The sequence below is a fragment of the Rhinoderma darwinii genome, chromosome 1 (assembly GCF_050947455.1).
Source record: "Rhinoderma darwinii isolate aRhiDar2 chromosome 1, aRhiDar2.hap1, whole genome shotgun sequence".
Classification (NCBI taxonomy): Eukaryota; Metazoa; Chordata; class Amphibia; order Anura; family Rhinodermatidae; genus Rhinoderma; species Rhinoderma darwinii.
The window spans coordinates 62,118,208-62,145,810 of NC_134687.1; the positions used below are offsets into that span (position 1 = coordinate 62,118,208).

Here is a 27,603-nt window from a genome sequence, read left to right on the forward strand (position 1 = left end):
AATTTATTTTCCTTTTAAGTTACACCTCTAACCTTGCCCATACACACCCGGTTCAGCCCGCACAGCATCATACTCCTATATTGCCTCCCCACAGTATAATGCCGCCATAGCTGCCCCCCACACAGTATAATACCTCATAGTGCCTCCCACACAGTATAATGCCAAATAGCTGCCCCCTATACCCTATAATGCCCCGATAGATGCACCCATACAGTATAAAGCCAACACAGATGCCCCCATACAGTATAATGCCCACACAGATGCCCCCATACAGTATAATGCCCCCATAGCTGCCTCTATACAGTATAATTCCCACACAGATGCCCCCATACAGTATAATGCCCCATAGTGCCACAATGCCCCTGTAGATAGTGCCACAGTAACCATAGTTGAATGCTGAAGCAGGGAGCTGACAGTTCCCTGCTTCAGTATTGGATTCAACTGTATCTGCGTCCTGAGAACAATACCAGTGGCCGCCCGGGACAGCGGGATACTGCCCGGACTCCGGGACATTTGGGAGGTATGCTGTTATCTGAAGAACTCTGGTTGTCATTATTATTATTATTATTATTATTATTATTATTATTATTATATGGGGGTGTATTATATGGGTGCACTGTATAGCAGCATTTTTTGTGCAGTATGGCAGGGTTAGTTGTATTTTCTGTATGGTGACATTAGTTATGTGTACAGTATGGCATTATTATCTGTGTACACTGTATAGGGACTACATTCACTTTATAATGAGGGGAATGTTTGTGTCTGTCAAGAGCATGTACATGTATATGTGTGTATGTATGTGCCGCATATGCATAATACCTGTGAAGTAACCCTTGGCAAAATCCTGCATTTATGGCAATATCTGGATTCCACATCAAGGGTCCTCCTCCATATCACATCAGATGACTTGTATTAGCCAATAGAAGGTGGCAGGTCATTCATTCTTAGCCTCACTAACATACACACAGTTTTACACCAAGTTCCCATAACAACCCAGTCATTTTGGTTTTACACCGGGTTTCCATAAGAATCCAGCCATCTTTCTTTACTCGCCATGAACAGATTGTACCTATATTACACTGTACCTATACTGGATTTCAGCATTCTCATAAATTCAGACCAGTCATGTCTCCAAAAAGGAACCTGGACTTGGACTTCATTGGATAAGTTGGCTTCATATCAGTAGGAAACAAAGTTTTAACCACACACACAAACAACCAATAAATAGACCCGTGTGAAGCTGGAGAACTCTGCTAGTATAATATACAAGTGAAGGGTCATCCCCTATTTGATATTCCAGAACTACACTGCAACACTGCTCAATACAGGTTCGCTCTCCTTCTCTGATCACTAAAAATGATTAACACAATATTACATGAAACAGTCAATGAATAGTGGAAATGGAGTTTATTTAGTAAATGGCCTCTAATACTGCACTAAAAGCCATATTTATATGTGGTTTATTCTAGAAGTGTGACAGCCACAATGCAATCATTGAACAAATGACAATTTATTTTTATAATCTGTTACAGCTTTGGTCATAAAACGATCAGGAAAGATCCACTGATATCCTTTGTGATTAATAGTGTTACGTCTATTTGGCTAAGGTTGAATTCACACATTCAGGTTTTGATCAGGTTTTCTGATGCAGGTTTTGAAGAGAAAACCAGGAGAGGATACAAATAAGAGACGTAGTATCTGTTCTTTATACTTTATCTCCCTTTCTCATTCACACCTGGTTTTGGCTTCAAAAACTTCAAATGTTTATTTTACCCAAGATTTAGGATTTCTTCTTTAGGTTTATAAGCTTATTGCTCCTTCGAGGTGTTTTCTTACATTCTCCTAGACTCAGTGCTTTATCTTGTAGTCACTTTTATCTGTGTGAACACCAGGAATGTTCAGCCTTCTATGGTAACAATGTTCTGAGATCTCTGTGCTGTTATAAACCAGAGGAGCTCTGAGCTCACACCAGACTGGGCACTACACCAATGTGCCACATGTTAAAGGGCACAGGAAAATATCTTGCATGTGATTAATTGTGTATTTGTAACGCTCACAGCAGACATAATGTAATGGATGAAATATTAATTAAATTACAATTGATACTAAAAAATAAAAAAGTAACATCTGTATTGTACATTATAATCTTGAGCACAGTATAATACTGCACTGTCCGTCATAAATTAAACCATAGACAAGGGAATGGGTATTTAGATGGCAATTAACCTGAAGTATACAACGAATATACTTGGGAATTCTATTATTAATAACCTGTTTATCTCCATCGCAGTGTTTTAAATTGCTTAAAGTGAATGTAAACCCATGAACATCATTTTTTTGAATATTTTTTTTAGCATATTTTTATAGTAGTCTAAGTTCTGTTTCTCTAATACAGAGCTCCAAATACCCTTTCAGTAGACAAATATTTCAAAAATAACCTTCTGGCTTCCTGTAGCTACCACTAGAGGGGGCTGAGGAGTTTACTGCATACTACTGATGCATTGGACTCAATAATAAATCAGTATGCAATAAGTTCCTAAGTTCTCTCTAGTGGTGGCTGCAGATAGCCAGCATGGTGTATTTCAAACCCCTGCCCCCCTGACCCTATTAGAAGTAGGACCGTCCTGATTATATATGCGCACTATATTTATGAAGATGTTACAACATTTTCAGTAACATCTACAAACAAAAAATGGTCCGCCATTTATTTACACTGAAGATATGCCTAGATCTGTGGTAGTTCCTTCACATATGAGACACAGTTTCTTCATGTTCTCCCTACTCTATGTCTTGTGAGATTTTATAGCTGTAATTTGTAAGTTGTAGTTCCAATTCGCACAAGTGACAATAATTGTCTTCTCATGTCAGACCAGGGAGGAACTCTACGTTTATGACCATATGACCAGCTTTAAAGCAGGACCGGGACAAGCAGTAGGCGATGTAGGCAGCCGCCTGGGGCATCATTGAGGTAGGGGCAGAATTTATGAATAAAAAAAAAAAAAAAAAAAGCTCTTCTTTAAATTCACAGACTTGGACACCAATAAGATTGTCACAATCCTGCTTTATAGCAATGACTTTTACAACTCTTCTCCCTGTAAACAGGCTCCATTTAGGCTTTGTTCACATCTGCTTTGTGGCTCCTGTTTATAAAGCAGTAAAGGATCTGTCACATGATGGACACCTGTGGCCTCTGACGAACCCCACTGACTTGCATGCAACACTATTTTTCCTCTCAAAAACGATAGAACCTTTAACGAAGACTCTGAACGGAGCCTCCAACACAGATATGGACATAGCCTCACTGCTCGTGCTGCACAGCAGTTGTCAACGCAGGCTCGGCTAGATGTCTGTGGAAGTAAGGCCCTGTCCACATCTGTGTCAGGATATTCCGTTGTTCTCGCAGACGTGAACAGACCCTAACACTGTAGCAGCGATTCAACCAGTACACATAGAAACATGTTTATTTTGTTATTAATGACCTGGTCTATGATGTCATATTTGACTTTGGTATCTGAATGTAAATATACTGGAGACTGTTATTTGAAGCGAGATAAGAAATTACAGGTAATAAATAAGGCAAGTGCAGTGAGGAGATTTCAGGAAGTCAGACAGTAAGCCATGTAAACGAGCGCTGTTCAACGAGACAGCTCATTGATCGGCTAGTATGGGGACGAGTGCTCGTTACTTCGATCGCTCATCCTCATACATTTCTATCATGTTGGTAACATGCCTGGGAGATGTGCTGCCGACAACGTTAATATTTTCGGCATTTAAAATGATACGCTCACAAGCGTTTGCTCATCGTTTACACAGGGCAATTATCGGGAACAAGCGTTGTTTGAACGCTTATTTGCCCGATAATTGGCCGGTGTAAACGGGCCCTTTGTGTATCCACAATCTCACAACATTCTTAATGTATTTATCATGCTTTGTCAGCATAGCTTTGTATCTGCTGAGCTGTGAAGCAAAAAAAGATCTAAATCATAATAAGTAATGGATACTATAGACTTGTAGTGTGGTGCCTGGAAATTGCTCTTAATCCAATCACATAATAATATGAAAAAATCTGGAGTAGATACATACACACCCAGATAGATATGTGCGCCAGCCATAGATGTTCCCATAACAGTGTATGCCAGCCACAGATACCCCCATAACAGTGTGTGCCAGCCAGGGGCGTAACTAGGAAAGACTGGGCCCCATAGCAAACTTTTGACTGGGGCCCCCCTCCCCTGGGTGTCACACAACCCCCCCCTTGTAGATAGTGCCTTTTTTACAGCCCCCCTGTAGATAACGCCATACAGCCCCCCTGCAGATAACGCCATACAGCCCCCCTGTAGGTAACGCTATACAGCCACCCCTGTAGGTAATGCCATACAGCCCCCCTGTAGATAACGCCATACAGCCCCCTGTAGGTAACGCCATACAACCCCCCCTGTAGGAAACGCCATACAGCGCCCCTGTAGATAACGCCATACAGCCCCCCCTGTAGGTAACGCTATACAGCCCCCCTGTAGGTAACGCTATACAGCCCCCCTGTAGGTAACGCCATACAGCCCTACTGTAGGTAACGCTATACAGCCCCCCCTGTAGGTAACGCTATACAGCCCCCCCTGTAGGTAACGCCATACAGACCCCCTGTAGATAACGCCATATAGCCCCCTGTAGGTAACGCTATACAGCCCCCCCTGTAGGTAACGCTATACAGCCCCCCCTGTAGGTAACCCTATACATCCCCCCCCTGTAGGTAACGCCATGCAGCCCCAACCCTCAAAAAAAATGCAACCTACAGTGTGTCCTACAAAAGACATGTATCCCCTATCCACAGGATAGGGGATACATGTGTGATCGCTGGCAGCGATAGGGAGAACGGGGGACTGAAAGTCCCTCGAAGTTCTCCATGACTAACCTCTGACTTCCGGCGTCTGCGCAGCTCAATAAAAATGAAAGGAGCGCTGGTCACGCATGCGCACAAGCGCGACCGGCGCTCCATTCATTTCTACGGAGCTGCCGACACAGACCCCGGAAGTCCGAGGTTCCTCATGGAGAACTTCAGGGGACATTCAGTCCCCCGTTCTCCCTATCACTGCCAGCGATCACACATGTATCCCCTATCCTGTGGTTAGGGGATACATGTCTTTTGTTTAATGGCAGAGCAGGGAGATACCTCCCTGCTCTGCCGTAGTGTTCAGTGGTGTCGCGCTGTAGCAGCCGTAGCGGCAGCTAGCGGAGCCTCCGGCCATGGTGGGGGCCCATGCCGGCGGGCGACACGGGTCCCCTCATGCCACGGGTCTCGTAGCAGCCGCTACGGCTGCTAGAGCGGTAGTTACGCCACTGGCTGCTACGTACATGTACGTGGCATGTCGTTAGGGTGTTAAAGGGGTCCTCTGGACATTTCTTATTGATGGTCTATCTTTATGATAGGTTATCAATATTAGATCGGCGGGGGTCCAACTCCCGGAACACCCGCCGATCAGCTTTTTTGAAGGGGCCGTAGTACTCGTCGCCTTGGCCTCTTCAGTGTTTACCAGGCACAACGCCATACACATCGGTAGCAGCTGCGCCTGGGATTGCAGCTCAGTCCCGTTCACTTGAATGCAATCCCAGGCACAGTCGCCCCGTGTGTGTATGGTGTTGTGCTTGTTAACTTGGAAAAGTCAGACGAACGCTATGGTCCCATCAATCACGGACCCCCACTGATCTGATATTGATGGTCTATCCTAAGGATGGGCCATCAATATAAAATGCCCAGAGGACCCCTTACTTTAATGTAATGTGTGTGAAGTTTGAAGTTATATAACGTGGCAGAGGGCAGGCATCAGTATATGTGTTAGGGGGAATTCACACTGAGTTTTTCAGCATGCTTTTTGACGCGGAAAAACGTGTAAAAAAACAGACGAAAACGGATGCGTTTTTTCCAGCGAGCGCTAAAACTGCTTACAGGAACAAGCGACTTGCCCCTATCTTCGTGTGTTTACGTCTCTGACCTCCCATTGACAATAAGAGGCAGAGAAATTTGCCCGCGGCGCTCAATGTCCGCAGCCAAAAAACGCAGCAAAAAACACGGCAAACGGCGGGCAGGCATGTGAAAATCTGCCTCAAAATTACAGAAGGAATTTTGAGGCAGATTTTTCTGCCTGCAAAAAAACTCTGTGTGAACAGGACCTTAAGGCTTCAGTATAGGTGTTAGGCTGGGTTCACACGACCTATTTTCTGGCGTAAACGAGGCGTATTATGCCTCGTTTTACGCCTGAAAATAGGGCTACAATACGTCGGCAAACATCTGCCCATTCATTTGAATGGGTTTGCCGATGTATTAATAATAATAATAATAATAATCTTTATTTATATAGCGCCAACATATTACGCAGCACTTTACAATTTAGAGGGGACATGAAACAAACAATATCAGACATTACATAGTGACAAAGTTCATTTACAATTCAAATCTGGGGAGTGAGGACCCTGCTCGCAAAAGCTTACAATCTATGAGGAAGTAAAGGAGACACAAAGTGTAATAGTGTTTGTTCTGTATTGTGCAGACGACCTGTAATTTACGCGTCGTCGTTTGACAGCTGTCAAACGACGACGCGTAAATTGACTGCCTCGGCAAATGAAGCACAGCTCAAGATTTACGAGCGTCTCAGACGGCTCGCAAAATACGAGGAGGAGCATTTACGTGTGAAACGAGGCAGCTGTTAACAGTCTGTCTGTTGACACGTAAATGCCTCTCATCGTGTGAACATACCCTTAGGGGGAGTTCACACTGAGTTTTTTGACGCGGAAACCATGGCAAAAAACGTCCGAAAGTGCCTCCCATTGAAATCCATGAAATTTTTCCTGCGAGCAGTAAAAAATGCCTGCGGGAAAAAGAAGCGTAAGGCTATGTTCACACGGAGTATTTTGCAGGAGGAATATCTGCCTCAAAATTCAGTTTTGAAGTTTGAGGCAGATGTTCCTCTCCTTGCACGCCGATTTTCGCTGCGTTTTTCGCCCGCGGCCATTGAGCGCCGCGGGCATAAAACACCGCGAAATACGCTTTCTCTGCCTCCCATTGAAGTCAATGGGAGGTCAGAGGCGTAAACGCCCGAAGATAGGGCATGTTGCTTCTTTTTCCCGCAAGGCAGTTTTACTGCTCGCGGAAAAAGACGCCGACGCCTCCTATTGAAATTAATGGGAGGCATTTTCGGGCCGTTTTTGACGAGTTTTGCGACGCGGTTTCCGCGTCAAAAAACTCGTCAAAATACTACGTGTGAACGTAGCCTAATGCCCTTTCTTCGGGCGTTTCTGTCTCCGACTTCCCATTGACAACAATGGCAGGCAGAAAATGCGTTTTTTGCTGCGTTTTTCTGCCCACGGCCCGATGGCCGAAAAACGTCACAAAAAACGCGACGAAAAACGCGGGAAGTGTTCAAAATATGCCTTAAAATTCCGGAAGGAATTATGAGGCAGATTTTTTTACCTAAAAACGTTTCCCTTCTCCCATGAAGTTTTTAACTTCATGTACCTGTCCTCTGCGGTCTGCACGCCCTCCACCCGTCCTGTGAGATACCTAGTACTCCGGCAGTCCTGACTGTACTGTCCTCCGCCCGAAGTATCGCGTCGTTCGTTCCCTTTAGCTCCGCCCCCTGTCCTCTCCCCTGCCTGGGCGCTCCTCCTACCACCTATCGCCGTCCTATTCAACTGTGTGGCAGACTATCAGTGCACAGTGCAGCAGCTATCACCCGGCCCCCGGACCCCCCCCCCCACGGCTATCACCCGGCCCCCGGACCCCCCCCGCGGCTATCACTGGGCCTCCCCCCCCCCCCCCGAATGCCTAGTGTTACATTAGTGATGCTACTATTAGGCATAATGTAATGTGCCTGTCAGGGTGACACGGGCCCCCCCATGCCGCGGGCCCCGTAGCAGCTGCTACGGCTGCTACTGTGGTAGTTACGCCACTGGTGCCAGCCATAGATATTGCCAGCAGGGGCATAGTTATTGAGGGTGCAGAGGTATAAGTTACACCTAGGCCCTGGTACCTGTAGGGGCCCAAAGCCGATCTGCCACATAAGAAGATACCAATATTATAAATGGCACATGGTAGATGGGGGCCCTATTATAGATTTTTCATTGGGGCCCAGGAACTTCAAGTTATACCTCTGGGGCTGAGTGTTTCTGCCCCTCCATTTAAGCGATTGGTGGGGGTCTTAGCACCCATACCCCACCAATTAAAACTTCGGATTTTTCTATATGATATATCAAAAGTTTTCCGAATTTACAGTTAGGGTATGTGCACACGACCTCTTTTTAGACGTAATGGAGGCGTTTTACGCCTCGAATTACGCCTGAAAAGACGGCTCCAATACGTCGGCAAACATCTGCCCATTGCTTGCAATGGGTCTTACGATGTTCTGTGCAGACGAGCTGTCATTTTACGCGTCGCCGTCAAAATACGGCGCGTAAAATGACGGCTCGTCAAAAGAAGTGCAGGACACTTCTTAGGATGTTTTTGGCGCCGTTTTCTCATAGACTCTATTGAAAACCACTCAAAAAACGGCCGTAAAAAACGCAGCGAAAACGCCGCGAAAAACGCGAGTTGCTCAAAAAATATCTGAAAATCAGGTGCTGTTTTCCCTTGAAAACAGCTCCGTATTTTCAAACGTATTTTGTTAATCGCGTGAACATACCCTTAGGGTAAAATTTAAAATGTCTTTTTTTTGCAAAAATCCATTTGTATTAAAAAAAAATCTGTAACACAGAAGGATTTACCAGAGAAACACAAATGTATTGTTTATTGCCCCGATTCTGTAGTATTTAGAAATATCCCACATGTGGCCCTCGTGTCCTATCGGACTGAAACACAGGCCTCAGAAGCAAAGGAGCACCTAGTGAATTTTGGGGCCTCCCTTTTCTTTTAGAATATACTTTGGGCACCATGTCAGGTTTGACGACGTCTTCTGTTGCCAAAACAGTGGAAACCCCCTAAGAGTGGCCCCATTTCGGAAACTACACCCCTCAAGAAATGTATCTAGTGGTATAGTTAGCATTTTGACCCCACAGGTTTTTTGCTAAACTTATTGGAATTAGTCTGTAAAACTTAAAATCTACTTTTTTTTCTGAAATTTTTTTTGTAATTTTTACAAGAAATAAAGGAGAAAAAGCAACCCAACATTTGTAAAGCAATTTCTCCGGATTACGGTAATACCCCATATGTGGTAATAAACTGCATTATGGACCTACGACAGGGCTCAGAAGGGAAGGAGTGCCATTTGGATTTTTAGCGCAGATTTTGTTGGAATGGTTTTCAGTGCCATGTTGTGTTTGCAATTCACCGGAGGGACCAAAATAGTGAAAATCCACCAAAAGTACCCCATTTTGGAAACTACACGCCCAAGGAATTTTTCATGGGGTATAGTTATCATTTTGACCCAGCAGGTTTTTTGCAGAATTTATTGGAATTAGGCCGTGAAATTGAAAATCAAAATTTTTTCGAATAAAATGTATTTTTAGCTCATATTTTTTTAATTTTCACAATAGATAAAGGAGAAAAAGCACACCAGCATTTGTAAAGCAATTTCTCCCGAGTACAGCAATACCCGATATGTGGTAATAAACTGCTGTTTGGACACAGGGAAGAGCTTAGAAAGGAAGGAGCACAATTTGACTTTTGGAGCTCAAGTTTTGCTGGAATGGTTTGTGTTGGCCATGTCACATTTGCAAAGCCACTAAGGGGCCAAAACAGTGCAAGGCCCACAAAAGTGACCCCATTTGGGAAGCTACATCTCTCACGGAATTGATCTAGTGGTATAGTGAGCATTTTGACCCCACAGTTTTTTTTTTGCTGAATTTATTGGAATTAGGCAGTGAAAATGAAGATTTACATTTTTCCACTAAAATGTTAAATTTTTTTCATTTTCACAAGTAATAAAGGAGAAAAAGCGCTCCAACAATTGTAAAGCAATTTCTCACAAGAATGGCAATACCCCATATGTGATCAACAACTGCTGTTTGGACACACCGCAGGGCTCAGAATGGCAGGAGTGCTACGTGGAATGTTGATTTTGCTTGATTGATTTTTGGGCGCCATGTCACATTTGCAGAGCCCCTGAGGTGCCAGTACAGTAGAAACCCCTGAGAAGTGACTCCATTTTGGAAACTATACCCCTCAGGGCATTCATCTAGCGGTGTAGTGAGCATTTTGATCCCACAGGTGTTTCATAGTCTCATATGTCGTTTTTGCTCCCAATTTTTTATTTTCACAAGGGGTAATAGGCGAAAAAACACCACACAATTTGTTACCCAATTTCTCCCGAGTACGGCAATACCCCATGTGTGGCCCTAAACTGCTGTTTGGGCACATGGCAGAGCTCAAAATGGAAGAAGCTCCATTTGGCTTTTAGAGTGCAAATTTTACTTGGCTGGTGTACGGGCGCCATGCTGCATTTGCAGAGCTCCCTTAGGTACCAGAGTACAGTTAAAAACCCTGAGAAGAGATCCCATTTTGTAAACTACACCCCTCCAGGCATTTATCATTTGCATGCAGTGGCGTAGGTATAGGGGTCGCAGCGGTCCCAATTGCGACCGGGCCCCGAAGCCAGGGGGGCCCGCGGCCCCCCGCACCACATCAATATAAAGTTATTATAGTAACAGGAGCCGTTTTCTGTCTTTCTCTAAACAATTTTAGAGGTGTCCTGAGAAATTATTTTTTTCCAGTGCTGCCTCAAGTCCAAAAAGGTTGTGAAACTCTGTTGTAGGCTACAGGATCACGCCGGCCTACACAATGATCACGTCGTGGAGCAGCTCAGTTCATCGTGGGAACAGGGCCTAGGTGAGTACAATTTTTGCTTTTGTTTGGGGGCACTGTCTACAAGGGGGAGGTGGGGGGGCTGTATGGCACGGTCTACATGGAGGAGGTGGGCGTTTATGGTACTGTCTACAAGGAGACTGTATGGCAAAATCTACAGGGGGGCACTATACTGTGTGGGGGCCACTAAGCGGACATTATACTGTGTAGGGGTACTACAGGGGGCATAATATTGTGGGCACAATTAGAGGACAAAATACTGTGTCCTTGAAGGGGTTGTAATATATTATATTATTAAATATTATTATTATTATTATACTGTATGGGGGCACTAAAGGGGCATTATAATTTTTTTATGGGGCATTTTTTTTAAATGATGGGGTGGGGCGCCATCTATCCTAAGGCCGGCCCTGTGTGGGGCCAGTGTCGCACTGATAAATAGTGCCCGATCTTCTTCGCTTTTGGAACACTCTGCACATTTTTCATCGCCATAGTCTGAGAGACAGAACTTTTTTATTTTTTCACCACCGGAGCTGTGTGAGGGCTTATTTGTTGCGGGACAATCTTTATTTTTCATTGGTGCCATTTTGGGGAACATGTGATTTTTTGATCACTTTTTATTTCATTTTTTGTCAAGGAAGAAAGGTGCAAAAAACCAGCAATTCTGATGTTTTTTATTCTTTTTTTACGGCGTTCACCGTGCGCTAGAAATTACATATTTACTATATTCTGCGGGTCGATACGATTACGGCGATACCATATGTGTATAGTTTTTTTTATGTTTTACAGCGTTTGCACAATAAAATCACTTTTGTTTCAAATAATTTATTTTTTGTGTCGCGTTATTCTGAGAGCCATAACTTTTACATTTTTTCTTCAAAAGCTGTGGGAGGTCTTGTTTTTTGCGGGACAGGCTGTAGGTTTTAATGGTGTAATTTTGGGGTACATGCAACATTTTGATCACTTTTTTAATTCTGTTTTGGGAGGGGTAGTTACCGAAAATAGCGATTCTGGAATTGCTTTTTATTTTTTTTGGCGTTCACCGTGCGGATAAAATAGCTTGATATTTTTATAGTTCAGGTTGTTACGGATGCGGTGATACCAAATATGTGTACTTGTTTTTATGTTTTCCATTTTTTTACTATAGTTAAAAGGCTTATTATGGGGAAAAAAGGAAGTTATTGTTTTTGTAACTTGAAACTTTTATTTTTTTAAATTTTTATTAACTTTTTTTAAACTATTTTTTGGCCCACTATGGGACTTGAAGGCATGAATCCCTTGCTATTCTAATACACTGCACTACCTACATAGTGCAGTGTATTAGAGCTGTCAGCTGTTCACTGACAGCAAGCCTATTAGGCTTCACCTCCTGGCGTGGCCTAATAGGCTTCCGTACTAGGAGGCCACCCCGGGTGCCGATGGTTGCCATTAGCAACCATCGGGTGCGATCTAACCACCTAGATGCAGCGATCACTTTTGTTCGCTGCATCTAAGGGGTTAATCGGCCGGATCGGAGGCTAGCTCTGGTCCTGGCCATTACATCTGGGTGTCGGCTGTAATATTCAGCCAACACAAGTCGGTGATTGCGCTGGCACAGTTTCTGAGCCAGCTCCATCACCATCACGTACAGTTACAAGAGAAGGCGTGATTTTGATTTTGCGGGTAAGTGGGCACACTGTTAGGCCTAATTCACACGAGCGTGTTCGGTCCGTCATATACGGTCCTTATGTCGGCCGCATTTCCCACACCGAACACACTGCAGGGAGCCGGGCTCCTAGCATCATTGTCACGAACAGTCTGTGGACCCACTGGCCCGTACCGCCTTGGCGATACGGCAGCTGGCCAACAGGGTGCAGGTCAATGTTTATAGTTCATATAGGTACCTGTGGCAGCTCGGACAGCAGCAAGGCAGGTTCGGCTGGGACTAGGCAGCAGGTGGACGTCAGGCGAGGTAAAGAAGGTCAGACGTGGGATACAGCACGACACGACTTTGGCACAGCACAGTGCTCGACCAGGATAGTATGGAATGCAAGGAACAGGAATAGGAACACACTAGTAGGCCATCACATAGACAAACTAAGGAAACATCAACAACGCTCAGGCATAGAAGCAGGGGACCGGAACCCTCTTATAGTCCAGGGTACTCAGGGGTTCAAGTTCATCAGAAGTCCGCACCCTACGGGATCCGGCTGAGGTGAGTGGTCACGAGCGCTGGCGTCTCCTGAGGAGGAGGCTGGGGCCAGCGCTTGCCGACTCGTGGCTGCGGCTGACAGGAGATTGGAGCTGATGGCCAGCAGCCACGGACATTACAATCATAGTTATCTATGACGCTAGGTGTCACTGCCTCGCTGCGGGAAAACTGTCCCGTACTGTAATCATGTTTTCAGTACGGGACAGTAGTTCCGCGGAGAAGCAGTGACACCTAGCGTCATAGATAACTATGATGCTAGGAGCCCGGCTCCCTGCAGTGTGTTCGGTCCGGGAAATGCGGCCGACATACGGACCGTATATCACAGACCGAACACGCTCGTTTCAATTAGGCCTTACATGTCTGATCTCCTCACTTTCACACAGAGGAGATCAGGCCCTATAACAATGTTTACAGCCAGTTTTGTTGTCAAGGAGCTGTGATTGGTCAGTGTTGCTGTGACTGACCAATCACACCGATCGCCGGCAGGGGACCGCTGTGATTGGTCCCCTGCCGTCTTACTGTGCCGATCAACTGTCATAAACAGTTGATGGCACAGTTCTGCCACCTTGCCCTTTGACAGTTTACATCCATGACGCACCAGTATGTCCTTGCAATGCATGACGTACCGCTAAGTCCTGGTGTGTCAAGGGGTTAAAACACCACACAAAAAACCTGTGTGCTTTTTTAGAAGCTCTTTAATTTGAAGCTCCACCATCGTATTAAGAAACTACATCATTAACAGTTCCCTAATATATATATGTCCTGTGATATCTGGCACCAAGACATTAACAGCAGATCCTTTAAAGGGGTTTTGCTATCTCAGATATTTATGGCATACCCACACTAATCTCTAGAACGGGCCCCCTAAATCTTATTCTAGAAGGGAAGCCAGCTATGATTAAGAACCCCAGTGGTTCGAAACGCGTAAGCGTCCTCCCGAGATGTTTTAATCCTTTTGTTTTTAATATGACTTAATAAATTGGAAGTTTTATTCAAATGAGTGCTGGATACATCCTTATTTAAATACTACTACATTTTGCATCTTCTGCCGACGCAGAATATATCCTGTATTTACGAGCACCAAGAAGATTACAGCGTGGTATGAAAAGGATCTGGAAACGTGGTGAGCGAACCTATGTTTCAATTTTTTGTATACTAAATACTGTTCAACCTTGCATGGCTCTTGCTGCTTCCCAGCAACTTACTGACTGGGTGGTCGGGAGATACGAAAACATCCGAGCACGCTGAGCTCGGATGAGTTACGCTGTTTCCGTAACTCCCATAGAAACTAATGGGAGTTATGGAAACAGTGAAGCACGGCGAACTATGCTGTTTCCGTAACTCCCGGCCACCTAAACATGAAGTGGCTGGGAGTCAGTGGTAGCCCAGCAAGGTAGAATGGGGTCTGGGGGCCCCGTTCTAGACACAGGTGCGGCTCCCAGAGGGGGGACCCGCATTTATCGGACATTTATGACATAAATGTCCAAGATGGGAAACCCCTTTAAGTACTGTAAGTGGTAAAGTGGGGCCTGTATGGTTGGGACTTTTTACGTTTTTTTCAGCACATCCCACAGATTTGGAGGCCAAGTCAACACTTTGAACCTTTGTCATATTCTTCAAACTATTCCTGAATATTTTTTGCAGTGTGTCACATTATCCTGCTGATAGAGGCCACTTCCATGAAGTGGTGTACTTGGTCTGCAGCAATGTTTAGGTAGGTGGTACATGTGAGGGTGTGTTCACACGCTTAACAAAAAACGGCTGAAAATACGAAGCTTTTTTGAAGCTGAAAATGAAGCTTCTTTTAATTTGGAACTTCTGTTGAGGCGTTTTTCATAGTGTTCAATGGAAAATCAGCTCCAAAAAAGGCCTCAAGAAGTGACATGCACTTTTTATGCTCCGTTTTTTAACACAGCGGCGTAAAAAGCCGCCCCGTATAAACGAAATGCTTTATTTCCCATTGATTTCAATGGGCAGATGTTTGTAGGCATTCAGCTTCCGTTTTTTCAGGTGTTTTTCGAGGCGTAAACGCCCAGAAATATGCCTGATGACACTGTGTGTGAACATACCCTCAAAATAACATCCACATGAATGCCAGGACCCAAGGTTTCCCAGCAGAACATTATTTAGAGTATCACACTGACTCCGCCGACTTGTCTTCTTCCTATAGTGCATCCTGTTGCCAAAAATGTGATTCATCAGACCAGGCCACCTTCTTCCATTGCTACATGGTCCAGTTCTGATGCTCAAATGCCCATTGTTGGTGCTTTCGGCAGTAGGCAGGGGTCAGCATGGGCACTCTGACTGGTCTGTGGCTATGCAGCCCCATATTCAGCAAGCTGCGATGCTCTGCCGTTCGGACACCTCTTTCTATCACAGCCAGTGTTAACTTTTTCAGCAGTTTTTGCTACAGTAGCTCTTCTGTGGGAGACAGACTTGACTCCCCACAAACTTAAATGACCCAATTGCCGGTTCACTGGTTGTCCTTAGTTGGACCATTTATGGTAGGTACTGACCACTGCATACCGGGAACATCCCACAAGGCCTGCCATTTTGGAGATGCTCTGACCCAGTCGTCTAGACATCACAAGTTGGCCCTTGTCAAAAAGGCTCTGTCACCACATTATAAGTGGCCTATATTGTACATGATGTGATCGGCGCTGTAATGTAGATTACAGCAGTGTTTTTTTTATTTAGAAAAACGATCATTTTTGACGGAGTTATGACCTATATTAGATTTATGCTAATGAGTTTCTCAATGGGCAACTGGGCGTGTTTTACTTTTTGACCAAGTGGGCGTTGTGGAGAGGAGTGTATGATGCTGACCAATCAGTGACCAATCAGCGTCATACACTTCTCCCCATTCATTTACATTGCTCATAGCGATATAGCTATATCGCTATGTGCAGCCACATACACTAACATTACTGCAGTGTCCTGACAATGAATATAAATTACCTCCAGCTAGGACGTGATGTGTATTCAGAATCCTGACCACTTCTGTAGCGTCTGTGTGATTTACAGCATAGCAGGCGTAGTCTCGCGAGATTACGCTGTAAACTGTCATTTACAGCGAGATCTCGCTGTGCTGTGCTGTAAATCACAGAGAAGTGCAGAGAAGTGGTTAGGATTGTGAATACACATCACGTCCTGGCTGGAGGTAATGTATATTCATTGTCAGGACACTGCAGTAATGTTAGTGTGTGTGTATGTGGCTGCACATAGTGATATAGCTATATCGCTATGTGCTGTGTAAATGAATGGGGAGAAGTGTATGATGCTGATTGGTCACCGTCATACACTCCTCTCCACAACGCCCACTTGGTCATATAGTAAAACACGCCCAGTTGTTCATTGAGAAACTCATTAGCATAAATCTAATATAGGTCATAACTCTGTAAAAAATTATCGTTTTTCTAAATAAAAAACACTGCTGTAATCTACATTACAGCGCCGATCACATCATGTACAATATAGGCCACTTATAATGTGGTGACAGAGCCTCTTTAAAGTCGCTCAGATCCTTACGCTTGCCTATGTTTCCTGCTACCAACAAATCGACTTCATGATCTGACTGTTCACTTGCTGCCTAATATATCCCAGCTCTTGTCAGTCGCCATTGTAACCAGATAATCCATGTTATTCACTTCACCTGTCAGTGGTTTCAATGTTATAGCTGAATGCTGTGTACCTACGTATTACCAGAATTTTCCCCCCTTTGAGCAGAAGTAATTGGGGCGATACCCTTCCCCCTGTTACGTTGGCAGAATACAGGTGACGTGTCGTATACCCGGCAAAGAATTCAAGATCAACAAAGCGGCCAGAGCCAGTGCAGAGAGTGACGTCACCCGTCAAGTTCCCCACGGCAGGATCTGGAAACGGGGCCACTTTGGAAAACGTAAGCATATTACAAATGTATTTACATTTATAAATTGCAAGCATTGACACACAGTCATTTTATCTCGGACAACCCCTTTAAGTGCCAGGAGGAAACTTTTTTTCTTAATCCATCAGGGTGTGAAAAATGTGAGGTGAATCACAAATAATGTACAAGGAGACAGATTATCGGAAGCCCTCTCAGAAAGAAGATAATGCCCCAACCATTTAATAAATCCATTCCCTAACCAGTAGGCTCTACAGCGGTAAAGGACAAGTGGCGACCCCTCACTAGGGTGACCCGTCTGTGCCGTATTGTCTGCCTTGGCTGACACCCAAGCATCTCCCAGGAATCCTAGTCTAGGTTGTCTCCCCAGAAATGGGAGGTACGGGTTGCAGGGGGGGGGGGGGGGGGGGGTTAGGATCCTCAGGGCCACCCGCCTTTAGACCATCAGGATAGACATTTCATGGGCACTGCACAGGGAACGTGAATGTGGGCAGTACATTAGGGACTTGCTGATAATAATGCATTTCCACATAATAATGTTGAAGTGGCTCTTGTGTGAAATTTGGCTTTCATTCTGGGACTTGTAGTTCTGCTGAAGTTGCCAGTTTGATATAAACGCTCTTTCTGAAGTTTGTGCCCCTCCTTTATCCTCTGTGTTGTAGTTGAAACTCATTGAATATTCATGGCATCAGTGAAAGCTCCTGCTGAAGGAGATGTGTTCCTGGGGGCTGCAGTAGTGAGTATAGAGGGAGTTGTAGTCCCCGGCAGTAGTCCTCACATTGCTGTGCTCTGCATGCTGCTGCTGCTGCATGTAATGAGGACAATGAATTCTTTCAGGAACTGCCCGCACTTCCTAATCCAATGAAGAGTCAGATTCTCAGAGGCCCGGAACATGATTGGTCAGAGGAGAGCAGTAGCAGCTTGAAAGCCTAAGGAGCTGAACGCTGTGTTAAGAATGTATAGGAAGTAGCAGTTCCATCCATGAGAAGTTCTGTCCCAGCAGTGGAGACCCCCAGACATGAAGGCCCGGCTGCAGAAGCTCATCTCCATCCACCTGGACACCGGGCAGGAGAAGGAGAATAAGGTAGGCAGACATTGCTCTCTGTGGTCATGAAGCGCTGCAGCCTGTGCTCTGGATGAACATCCCTGCTGTGCTGGGCGATCCCCCCTGGTCTAGGCAATGGCTTTACCATTAGTTCTCCTGGGACTTGTATTTCTACCGCAACTTCAGTGTTTCCTGTGAACTTTCTTTTATTCGCAAAACCTCATGTGTCCCTTATTTACTATCTATAGTGTGGTTAATGCTGATGTAGCAGAGCTGATTGGGTTTTAAACGGGTTTTCTATGTCGGACAAACCTTCCTCATATGACATTTTTAATGTATGTATCGATTTTTAAAAGGGTTTTCTGGGTTATACAAATAGTTTAAAATGTAAAAGTTAGAAAATGTTCTAATATTTGCTATTCCTGTGCAGGTCCTCTGTCTTCAAGTGTGTATGATGCCAACAATGTCACATGACTGGTGGGCAGATGGACATGTGACAGATTTGTAAATAGAGGATTTGAGCATGGTGTGGGGGGTATGGGACCGTATTAAAAAGCTAAATCGGATTTATTATTTTTTGTGGCATTTTTTAAATACTATGGAGAGAAACGCCATCCCTAGAGCATGTTTCATTTTGATAAAGACACCACTGACACCACATAGTGTTTTGGTTTGTGGCGTCTTTGTATGTAGGCTCGTGTATTTCGCTATAGACTTTTCAGTAATATCTGGCCTCAGAATTTTTAGTCCCTCACCCATCCCAAAAAACGTGCTTAAAAAAAACAAATGCCACTGAAAACCCTACATGTGAAAGCGGCCCCAGGCTAGAGTGCTGCATGCGAAGCCAAACACAGGAGTGGATACAAGAAGAATAAGTATCAGTTCTTAATTTATACTTGTCCTTCCTTCGTGATTCACTTTTAGCTTTAGCTAAAAAAAAAAAAAACTGCACCAAAACTTGCATGAAGAACTACATGTGTGATTCCAGGCTACTAGAATGGCTTTCTCACCAGGGAATGGATGTAATTTAGGGTTTGTTCACATGCAGTGTTATCAGGCATATTTCGGTGCGTTTACGTCTCTCAAAATGCCTGAAAAAACGGAAGCTGAACGCCTAAAAACATCTTCCACTTTGAAATCAATGGGAGAACAAGCATTTAGTTAATATGGGCGTCTTTTTACACCTCTGTTTTAGAAAAACGGTGCGTAAAAAGACGCTCCGTAAAAAGTGCATGTCACTTCTTGAGGCGTTTTTGGAGCTGATTTTTTTTCCATTGAAAACAATTTAAAAAAAAGCCTCAAAAGAAGCTCCAAATAAAAAGAAGCTTAATTTCAGCTTCAAAAACGCCTGAAAGGCAGAGGCTGTCTTCTCTGAAAACCGCTCCGTATTTTCAGACGTTTTTGCGTTTGTGTGTGAACATATCCTTAGGCTTTGTTCACACTGAGTTTTTTGCAGGAGGAAAATCTGCCTCAAAATTCAGTTTGGAGTTTTGAGGCAAATTTTCCTCTGCCTGCATGCCGATTTTTCACAGCGTTTTTTGCCCGTGGCCATTGAACGCCGCAAAATACGCTTTCTCTGCCTCCCATTGATGTCAATGGGAGGTCAGAGGCGTAAACGCCCGATGATAAGGCATGTCCCTTCTTTTTCCTGCAAGCCGGTTTTTCCGCTGAAATCAATGGGAGGCGTTTTTGGTGTGGTTTCCGTGTCAAAAAAACTCGTCAAAACTCTGTCAACTCCCCCTTACACAGCACAATTACTGTAAATGAGCGTTCTGTGGACACTCGTTTGCCCGATAATTGGACGGTGTAAAATGGCCTTTACCAGCAGTCCTATGTAAAACCCACAGATAATAACGGATGTCATAACGATACTGCAAAGTCTCGAACCTGTTTGCCAGTACTATTCAGTTAGTTAGGAAGCCGCTCATCCTATTTGTTTGGACTGGTGTAAGAAGGTTTATATTAGTAAGGCTCCTTTCTGATCCCATTCGGCAGATCTGCTCTCTTGTATCGGATCATGGCACAAGGGCGAGGGGCAATATTTGGGAAGAAAATTTCCTCTATGCAAAGAAAGTAGCATGGACTGTTTGCACTTTGTTTTGTACTGCAGTTTATCTCCAGGTCTGATCTTTGGTCTGATACATACATACATACATACATACATACATACATACATACATACATACATACATACATACATACATACGTGTGTGTGTTGGCGACATGAAAACAATCATTATTGTGTTTTTTTTTGGTTTTTTTTTTATTAATAAGATCCTCATCCTTTCTTTATAAAGCACCAACACATTCCTCAGCCGACCCCTTAAAATCAGGGGAAGGATCAGATAAATTAATAATTAAAATCTAGTTTCGCTTGTACCTTAAAAGCATTCTCACGCGGGACGATGATCGGGCGAATGAATGCATGACCCCCATCACTGCTCTGTTCAAACAGGGCGGCAATCAGCCGATGAATGAGCAAACAATCCCTGTTCACTTGTCCGTGTTTTTTCACGTAGCGTGTCCGTTGCGTGAAATTCACTGCATGTCCTATTCTGACCCATTTTTGCCGTCCACGTCACCCATTGAAGTCAATAGGTACGTGAAAACAACGGACGGCGCACGGCAGACATCTGTGTGCTGTCCGTGTTTTACACATCAGTTGCTAAAGAAATTAAGAAAAGTAAAAGCAGGAAGTGCTTGCAGAGGGAAAACGAAAAACCTGATGCCACGTGGATGCAAGTCGGAGGCGCTCGTGTGAATAAGGGCTTTTAGTTGACTTTTTGGAGCAGCGCATTCTGAAAATACCCCCAAATCTCTCTTGAAAGTGCTTCGTTATTATCCGTGTTCCTTATCTGCTCTCAGTACAAGTATCTCCAGTCATCCGTAAAATGGGCAGGAACAGCTGACGGTAGAAAATAACATGGAAATTGTCACATTCCACCTGGCACACAGTTAACTGAGGTTAAAGGGAAGTTCACCATTTGGATGACCTCTTGTAGAAAGACTCCTCTCATTATACGTTATACATAGATCTGTTTCACAATGGTCGATCGCTCATTTTACAGTGATCTGATAAATCCGGAGGCTGGGGGTCTTGGTGTTACTATGATAATTGCAGCATAGTGTTTTGTAAACTCTTTTGTGTTGTGTGATTTGCTTTCTAACTAGCTACATTTAAATGTTAGCTGGCACTAATGGGCTGTTGATGGCAGGTACTCGGGAGTCCCACCGCTAACCCAAAGATGGCTCCACATAAGATGGGGGGGAAAAAGGCGGTGGGAGGAGACGAGGATGTGCACTGACTATTTCTTGGAGCCCATGAAGTTTGGTTTAGGTGAAAGTAACGGGCCCTATGACATAATTGGCCTTTTCCTTTCACCTAGGTGAAGCTGTATGGGCCCAATTGGGTTTGGCAGCGGCAGGCAGTGGCGGTAGACAGGCCACTTTTCAGAAGACGTGGCTGTAGTGCGGTCTTGATGGAGGCCCTGCATATCCATGTTATGAGAATGTGTAATAAATCGCCCATAGAAATCTGCAGGCCCATGCTGTGCCTCCAATTTCATCCCCCCCCCCCCCCCCCCCTGTAGAAAATAATATAGCTACACTGCAAACACTATTTCCCCACAACTTGTGTATGTATGTTCTGGCTGCCATGTTCTATTGCTTTACCTCATAATTCCAGAATGGTGGAAATGGTTTTTATAAACTGATATTCCTGTAAAGTGGTCATTATTTCTCTGGTATTTAGCAATGGATTATGATCTGTCTGTATATACAGTATATGAACACGCTCCGTTCTGCCCCCGTCGCTGGGTTGTACGTGTTTAGGGTTGCGCTGAGTGGGAGATCATGTCATTCCTCGCATGCTGCACGCTTGAAATGTTTTTGAATGTGCAGAGCAACAACTTGGCAATGTTTTTCTCGAACTGTTAACTCCTGAGGGGCTCTTGGTTCTCCTGAACAGGTGCTTCCTTGTAAAATACTTGAACGGAAATAAAAATACATGCAAACTGCGAGAAGCTGGAGCAGCCTTAGGGTATGTTCACACGCTTAACAAAATACGGCTTTAAATACGGAGCGGTTTTCAAGGGAAAACCGCTTCTGATTTTCAGCCGTTTTTTAAGCAACTAGCGTTTCTTATGGCTGTTTTTGAAGGTTTTTTTTTTTTTTTTTTTTCTATTGAGTCAATGAAAAACGTCTCGAAGTGACATGCACTTCTTTTTAGGGTGCGTCTTTTTACGCTCTGTTATTTGAAAATGAGGCGTAAAATAACGCCCCATCAGAACAGAATGCTATATTTCCCATTAACATCAATGGGCTAATGTTTTATCTTTTTTATTATGTCTTACTACTTCTGTATATATATATATATATATATATATATATATATATATATATATATATATATATATATATTTATAATATAAAAAAAAAATATTTTTTCCCCTCTTAGGCTATGTTCACACAGGGTCGATACTCTGTGCAAAAGTACAGTGTAACCACCCTGGTCGCTGCAGGAAATTCCAGCCAAAAACGCACCAAATTGTGGGGCGGTTTTTCGGCGGAAAAGTGCAAGGTAAAATGAAAAAAAAAAAAAGTAAAATTTCATACTTGGCCTTTGCCATGGCGACGCGTCCCTCTGCCATCCTGCAGACAGGCCTCCTGGGATGACTTTTCATCCCATGTGACCACTCAGTGTGACCAATCAGTGGCTGACACGCAGGATTCACACGTTATCCATCACATCATAACTTAGATGAGAGAGATTACAGGTGGATCCTGTGTGTTAGGGCTTATTGACACGTACGTGGGTAAACTCTGACATGGAAAACGGACGTTTTTCACGTCAGAGTTTCAACTGTGTGGGAATCGTTTTCACGGATCCCCACAGACTTGAGTCTATGGAGGGATCCGGGAAAACGGAAGAAAATAGGACATGTTCTATTTTTCAACTGACCCTTCGCACGGTGCGTTGAAACAACGGCTGTGAGCGGCCCCATTAAAATATGTGCGTCCGTGTGACGGCCGTTGTTTTAACGGCCGTCACAAGGACGTATTCAACGCTCATGTGAATAAGCCCTAAGAGAGACACTGAACCCGTCAGGTCTGCGGGACTGACGGGTTCAGGTCTTTGCGAAAGTTTCAGCTGCTCTGTACAGAGAATACAGAGCAGCTGTATCTAATCTATTAAAAATTTGTTTTACTATTTCAGTCAGTGTTTTGTTCAACTTTCAATTTAGATTTTATTAAAAAAAAAAAAAAAAAATCCCTTTGAAAGGTTTACATAGCCTTTAATTATAATTGTAATATTTTAATTTTTTATTTTTGCTAATGCTATAAGAAAATGTAAAATGTGTGCTCGAAGCGTTACACATCTTCTTCTTTTTCCTTTTGTTCAGTTCTCGTCTTTCACGTCCCTGAGGTATTCCTCCTTTTGTTCACAAGGTTTTCTTCCTGTTAGTGACTCACTTCCTTATACTATAAAGAGACGTGGAAGGTGCCGGGCTATTGGTGACTCCGAGCACTGAGCGCACCAAGCAGGAAATGAATAAAGGAAACCTGACTTGGGATCATTTAGATAAAAATAAAAAAAATTGGCCAAGATTTTACAAACTATTAGTATATATATATTTTTTTTTAACCCCGTGGAGACGCAGCCCGTTGTCTTTCAAATCTGACGTGACTTTGTGGTAATAACTTTGCAATGGTTTTACTTATCCAAGCGATTCTGAGACTATTTTCTCGTGACATATTGTACTTTGTCAGTGGAAGAATTTGGTCGACAAATTCACTATTTATTTGTAAAAAAGAAATGCTTAGAGGAAATGTAGCATTTTTATAAACTTAAATATATCTCCTTGTAAGACAGAAGGTAATATAGTTTAACATCCTCTTCTTTTTCTAGGACGTTAGAAGGCTTTATAAATTTAGCGGCAATTTCTCACATTTTCAAGAAAAGTTCCGAAACCAATTTTTTTATTTAGGGACCGGTTCAGTTCTGAAGTAGCTTTGGGGATCTTTATATATTAGAAACCCCCATAAGTCACCCAATTTTATAAATCCTGCACTACTCAAAGTATTCAAAACAGCATTTAGAAAGTTTCTTAACCCTTTAGGTGTTTCGCAGGAATTACAGAGAAGTGGAGGTGAAATTTACAAACTTAATTAATTTCAAGAAATGTTTTTTTTTTCCCTTTTCTGTAACACAGAAGGTAATACCTGGGAAAGCAACTCAATATTTATTGCCCAAATTCTGCAGTTTTTAGAAATATCCCACATGTGGCCCTAGTGTGCTACATGGATGAAATGCTGGCCTCAGGAGCAAAGGAGCAGCAAGTCGATTTTGGGGCCTCCTTTTAATTAGATTATATTTTAGCCACCGTGTCAGGTCTGAAGAGGTCTTGTGGTGCCAAAGCATAAGAAAGAGCATTTTGGAAGCCACACATCCCCCCCCCCCCCCCACCCAGGAATCTACCCCACAGATGGTGCGTTTTTTTTTTGGTTTTTTTGCGTCGCAAAAGCTGCAACTCCAATGCAGAAATCGCAACTCAAAAAGAAGCCAATCACAGACTGCAGCGGTCAAATGGCATGAAACATCATCCCAAAAGGCCAGCTGAAGGATGTCAGAGGGACGCTTCGCCACGACTACGGTAAATATGTTTTTTTGGGGTTTTTTTCCAGCAGAAATTCTCTGCGGGCTCCAGGGCGGTTATGCTTAACAGATTCGTCACCCATAGACTATTATATTATCCGTTTAGTGTAGAACGGGCCTTAATTAGATGTCGGCTGAACACTTCTCAATGGGAGGCGGGGGAATAACCCGACACCACACACCTCTTGCGGCAATTTATCTCCCATCAGAACAAAGGATCGGGTATGTTGAAATCAGACATACTTAATCCTTTTCCCCTCCCCCCGATATCTTCTGTGTGGGGCTAGAATTGTGACACCCCCATACACAGATTGTCGGCTGGTCCCACCGAAATCAGCTAACGTTTATTTAATGTGTATAGGCACCTTAGGCGGGGCTCTCACTCTGACGGCCCATCTATATCACATGGCCAGCTTGTAATACTACATTCTCCACGCAGATTGGTTTCTAGGCAGACTTTTGTTGTAGAAGGGGGGGGGGGGGTCTTCATATAGGTGGCACTAGAGGACACAGCTTCCTTCATTCTGGAGGAGAACTATTTTGCATAATTCCCGCCTCCCCCCCCCCCCCCCCCCCCCCCCCAATAAAAGATACAAGTCGTTCAACTTTTCCCGCAAAAAACAAGGCCTTATACAGCTATGTCAACACAAAAATAAGAAACGTTATAGCTCTTTAAATGAGACGATGGAAAGAATGGGAAAAAAATAGCCTGGTCATTAAGGTCGACAATAGGCTGGTCACTAAGGGGTTAACAAACTTCTGACATGTCATAGTGACGTCAAGTTTTGATTGGTGGGGGTCAGAGCACTGAGACCGCCACCAATCGCTAAAACGAAGCAGCTGAAGACGTTCTATTGCGTCTGTACTCAAACATTCATTTCTGGAAAAAGCCGAACAGATGCTGAGCGCTCACACGAGTGCTTCAGCTGCTTCGTTTTAGCGATTGGTGGGGGGGACTTGGCTACACTTTAAGGGTATGTTCACACACAAACTCAAACGTCTGAAAATACGGAGCTGTTTTCAAGGGAAAACAGCTCCTGATTTTCAGTCGTTTTTTTTAAGCCACTCGCGATTTTCGTGGCGTTTTTCGCTGCGTTTTTTTTTTACGGCCGTTTTTGGAGCTTTTTCAATAGTCAATGAAAAAACGCTCCAAGAAGTGTCCTACACTTATACGGCCGTTTTTTTTACTCTTGAAAAAAAACTGAGAAACGGCCCATCGGAACAGAACACCGTTTTCTGTGGGCAGATTTCTGGAGGCATTCTGCTTCCGATTTTTTTTCCGGGCGTTTACGGCCCAAAAAACAGCTGAAAATAGGCCGTGTGAACATACCCTAAGTTGTATGGCCTGCTTAAGTTAAGGCTAGTGTGTATACTATGGGGACTATCCGTATACTGGGATGTATGTTGTAAGTTACCAGTGAACATTTTCATTTTTCAGCTGTGATCTGCTGTTTCTAAGGAGATAAAAATCTAGAAATGAAGATCTGATTGTTGTGCAATATTTTGTTTGTATTTCTAGTAAGTTGAAATATGTGCATTATACAAGTGAGAACTTGATGAGCCGTCTGCATTAACAAGTCTTGTATGTGCTGCTGCTGTTTTGCTTCGAAGGCCAAATTCAGATGAACGCAGAGTACATCTGTGTGAGGGCCGTTAAAACAACTGCCGTCACACGGACGCGTGTATTTCAATGGGGCCGTTCACACAGCCGTCATTTCAAGTGTACAAAACGCATGTATCAATATCATCGTGCATAACCATGTGAAAATTTTAAGGGTATGGCCACACGGAGCGGCCCTGAAACGGTCGCAGCGCGGCCAACAACCGCGCTGGCACTATGTAGGAGCGGCTGTCAAATACCTTGTTAAGGGGTATTCCGGTTACATGCGCATGCGCACTGCCACTCCATTCATTCTCTATGGGAGCGCCGGAGATAGCAAGTGCAGTGTTTGGCTTTTTCCAGTGCTGCCATAGAGTAGTGGTGTGCACGGGCCGTGACTTGCAGCTCGGACGGCCGCAGAGTCACCCACGGCCGCCTGCAAATCATAGGCCGCTCACGTTGTCGTGTGCATTAATTTCAACGAGCCTGGATCGCAAGATGTGGCCGTAATAAGACCTGTCCGCTCATTTTGCGGTCCAGGCTCCTGGGCAATGCACGGACCGTGGAAACTACGGTGGTGTGCATGGGCCAATTGAAATGAATGGGGCCGCAATTCACCCGCAGATCTGCGTGTGAATTGTGGCTGCAAAAAATGTTAGGGTGCATGAGGCCTTAGACTACATACAACATCCGAGTGGTAGAGAACCATAATATGGCGCCAATACAAATGTCTGAGCCCCTATATTGTAAGTGCCTATGCCTCAAAGTGGCTTTCTCCGTTGAATGCATATGTAGCTCCATACAAATGGTGCCTGACCGAGGTATTACATGGCTGCACACAGCGCCCCATATGGCTCGGTATTTTATTCCATGTACTGCTGTGTGCATGATTCTTTTTTGTAATTTTATTTTATTAGGAAAACTCTCACCCTTCCTATTTTTTTTTTCCTTTTACGCAATTAGCGCTGTATAAATATAAGGGGTTATCGGGCAGGAGTTTCCGCAGTACCATTACGTTGCGGTGATAGTGCGGGCTCAGGAGCTGAGTCCACACCATCACCGCCGGGTGCCAGCTGTATGTTACGGCTGACACCCTGCTGTAACGACCAGGACTGGAGCTAGCCTCCGACCCAGCCGATTAACTTAACAGAGATCGCAGCATCTGAGGGTTTTTTAGCCACCGGCACCCCAGCAACGTGATCGCCTAATACTGGCCCGGTCTGCCAGCTACGGAAGCCTAAAAGGTTTCCGGTAGCAACTGCAATGTGGCGCTGGCTCCGCATCCGGCTCAGGAGCTGAGCCGGTGTCATCAGTAGTGGGTGTCCGCTGTATGTTACAGCGGACACGCTGCTGTAATGGCAGGAACCGTAACTAGCTGCGATCCCTGCCATTAACCCCTTAAATGCAGCAATCTCTTCATCTTAGTGGTTTGTAGCAAATTGG

At 44.2% G+C, this 27,603-nt stretch overlaps 1 protein-coding gene across 2 annotated transcripts in view; it reads left to right on the forward strand.

The window, feature by feature from the left end:
- The first annotated feature begins 17,808 nt into the window (after positions 1-17,808).
- The window catches only part of TBC1D1 (TBC1 domain family member 1), a 149,076-nt gene continuing 139,281 nt past the window's right edge, over positions 17,809-27,603 (forward strand). For both annotated transcript variants that reach the window (XM_075859047.1, XM_075859066.1), the window contains exon 1: positions 17,809-17,944. In XM_075859047.1, coding sequence (XP_075715162.1) covers positions 17,879-17,944 — 66 coding nt within the window. In that variant the 5' untranslated portion in view covers positions 17,809-17,878. The remainder of the gene's footprint in view (positions 17,945-27,603) is intronic.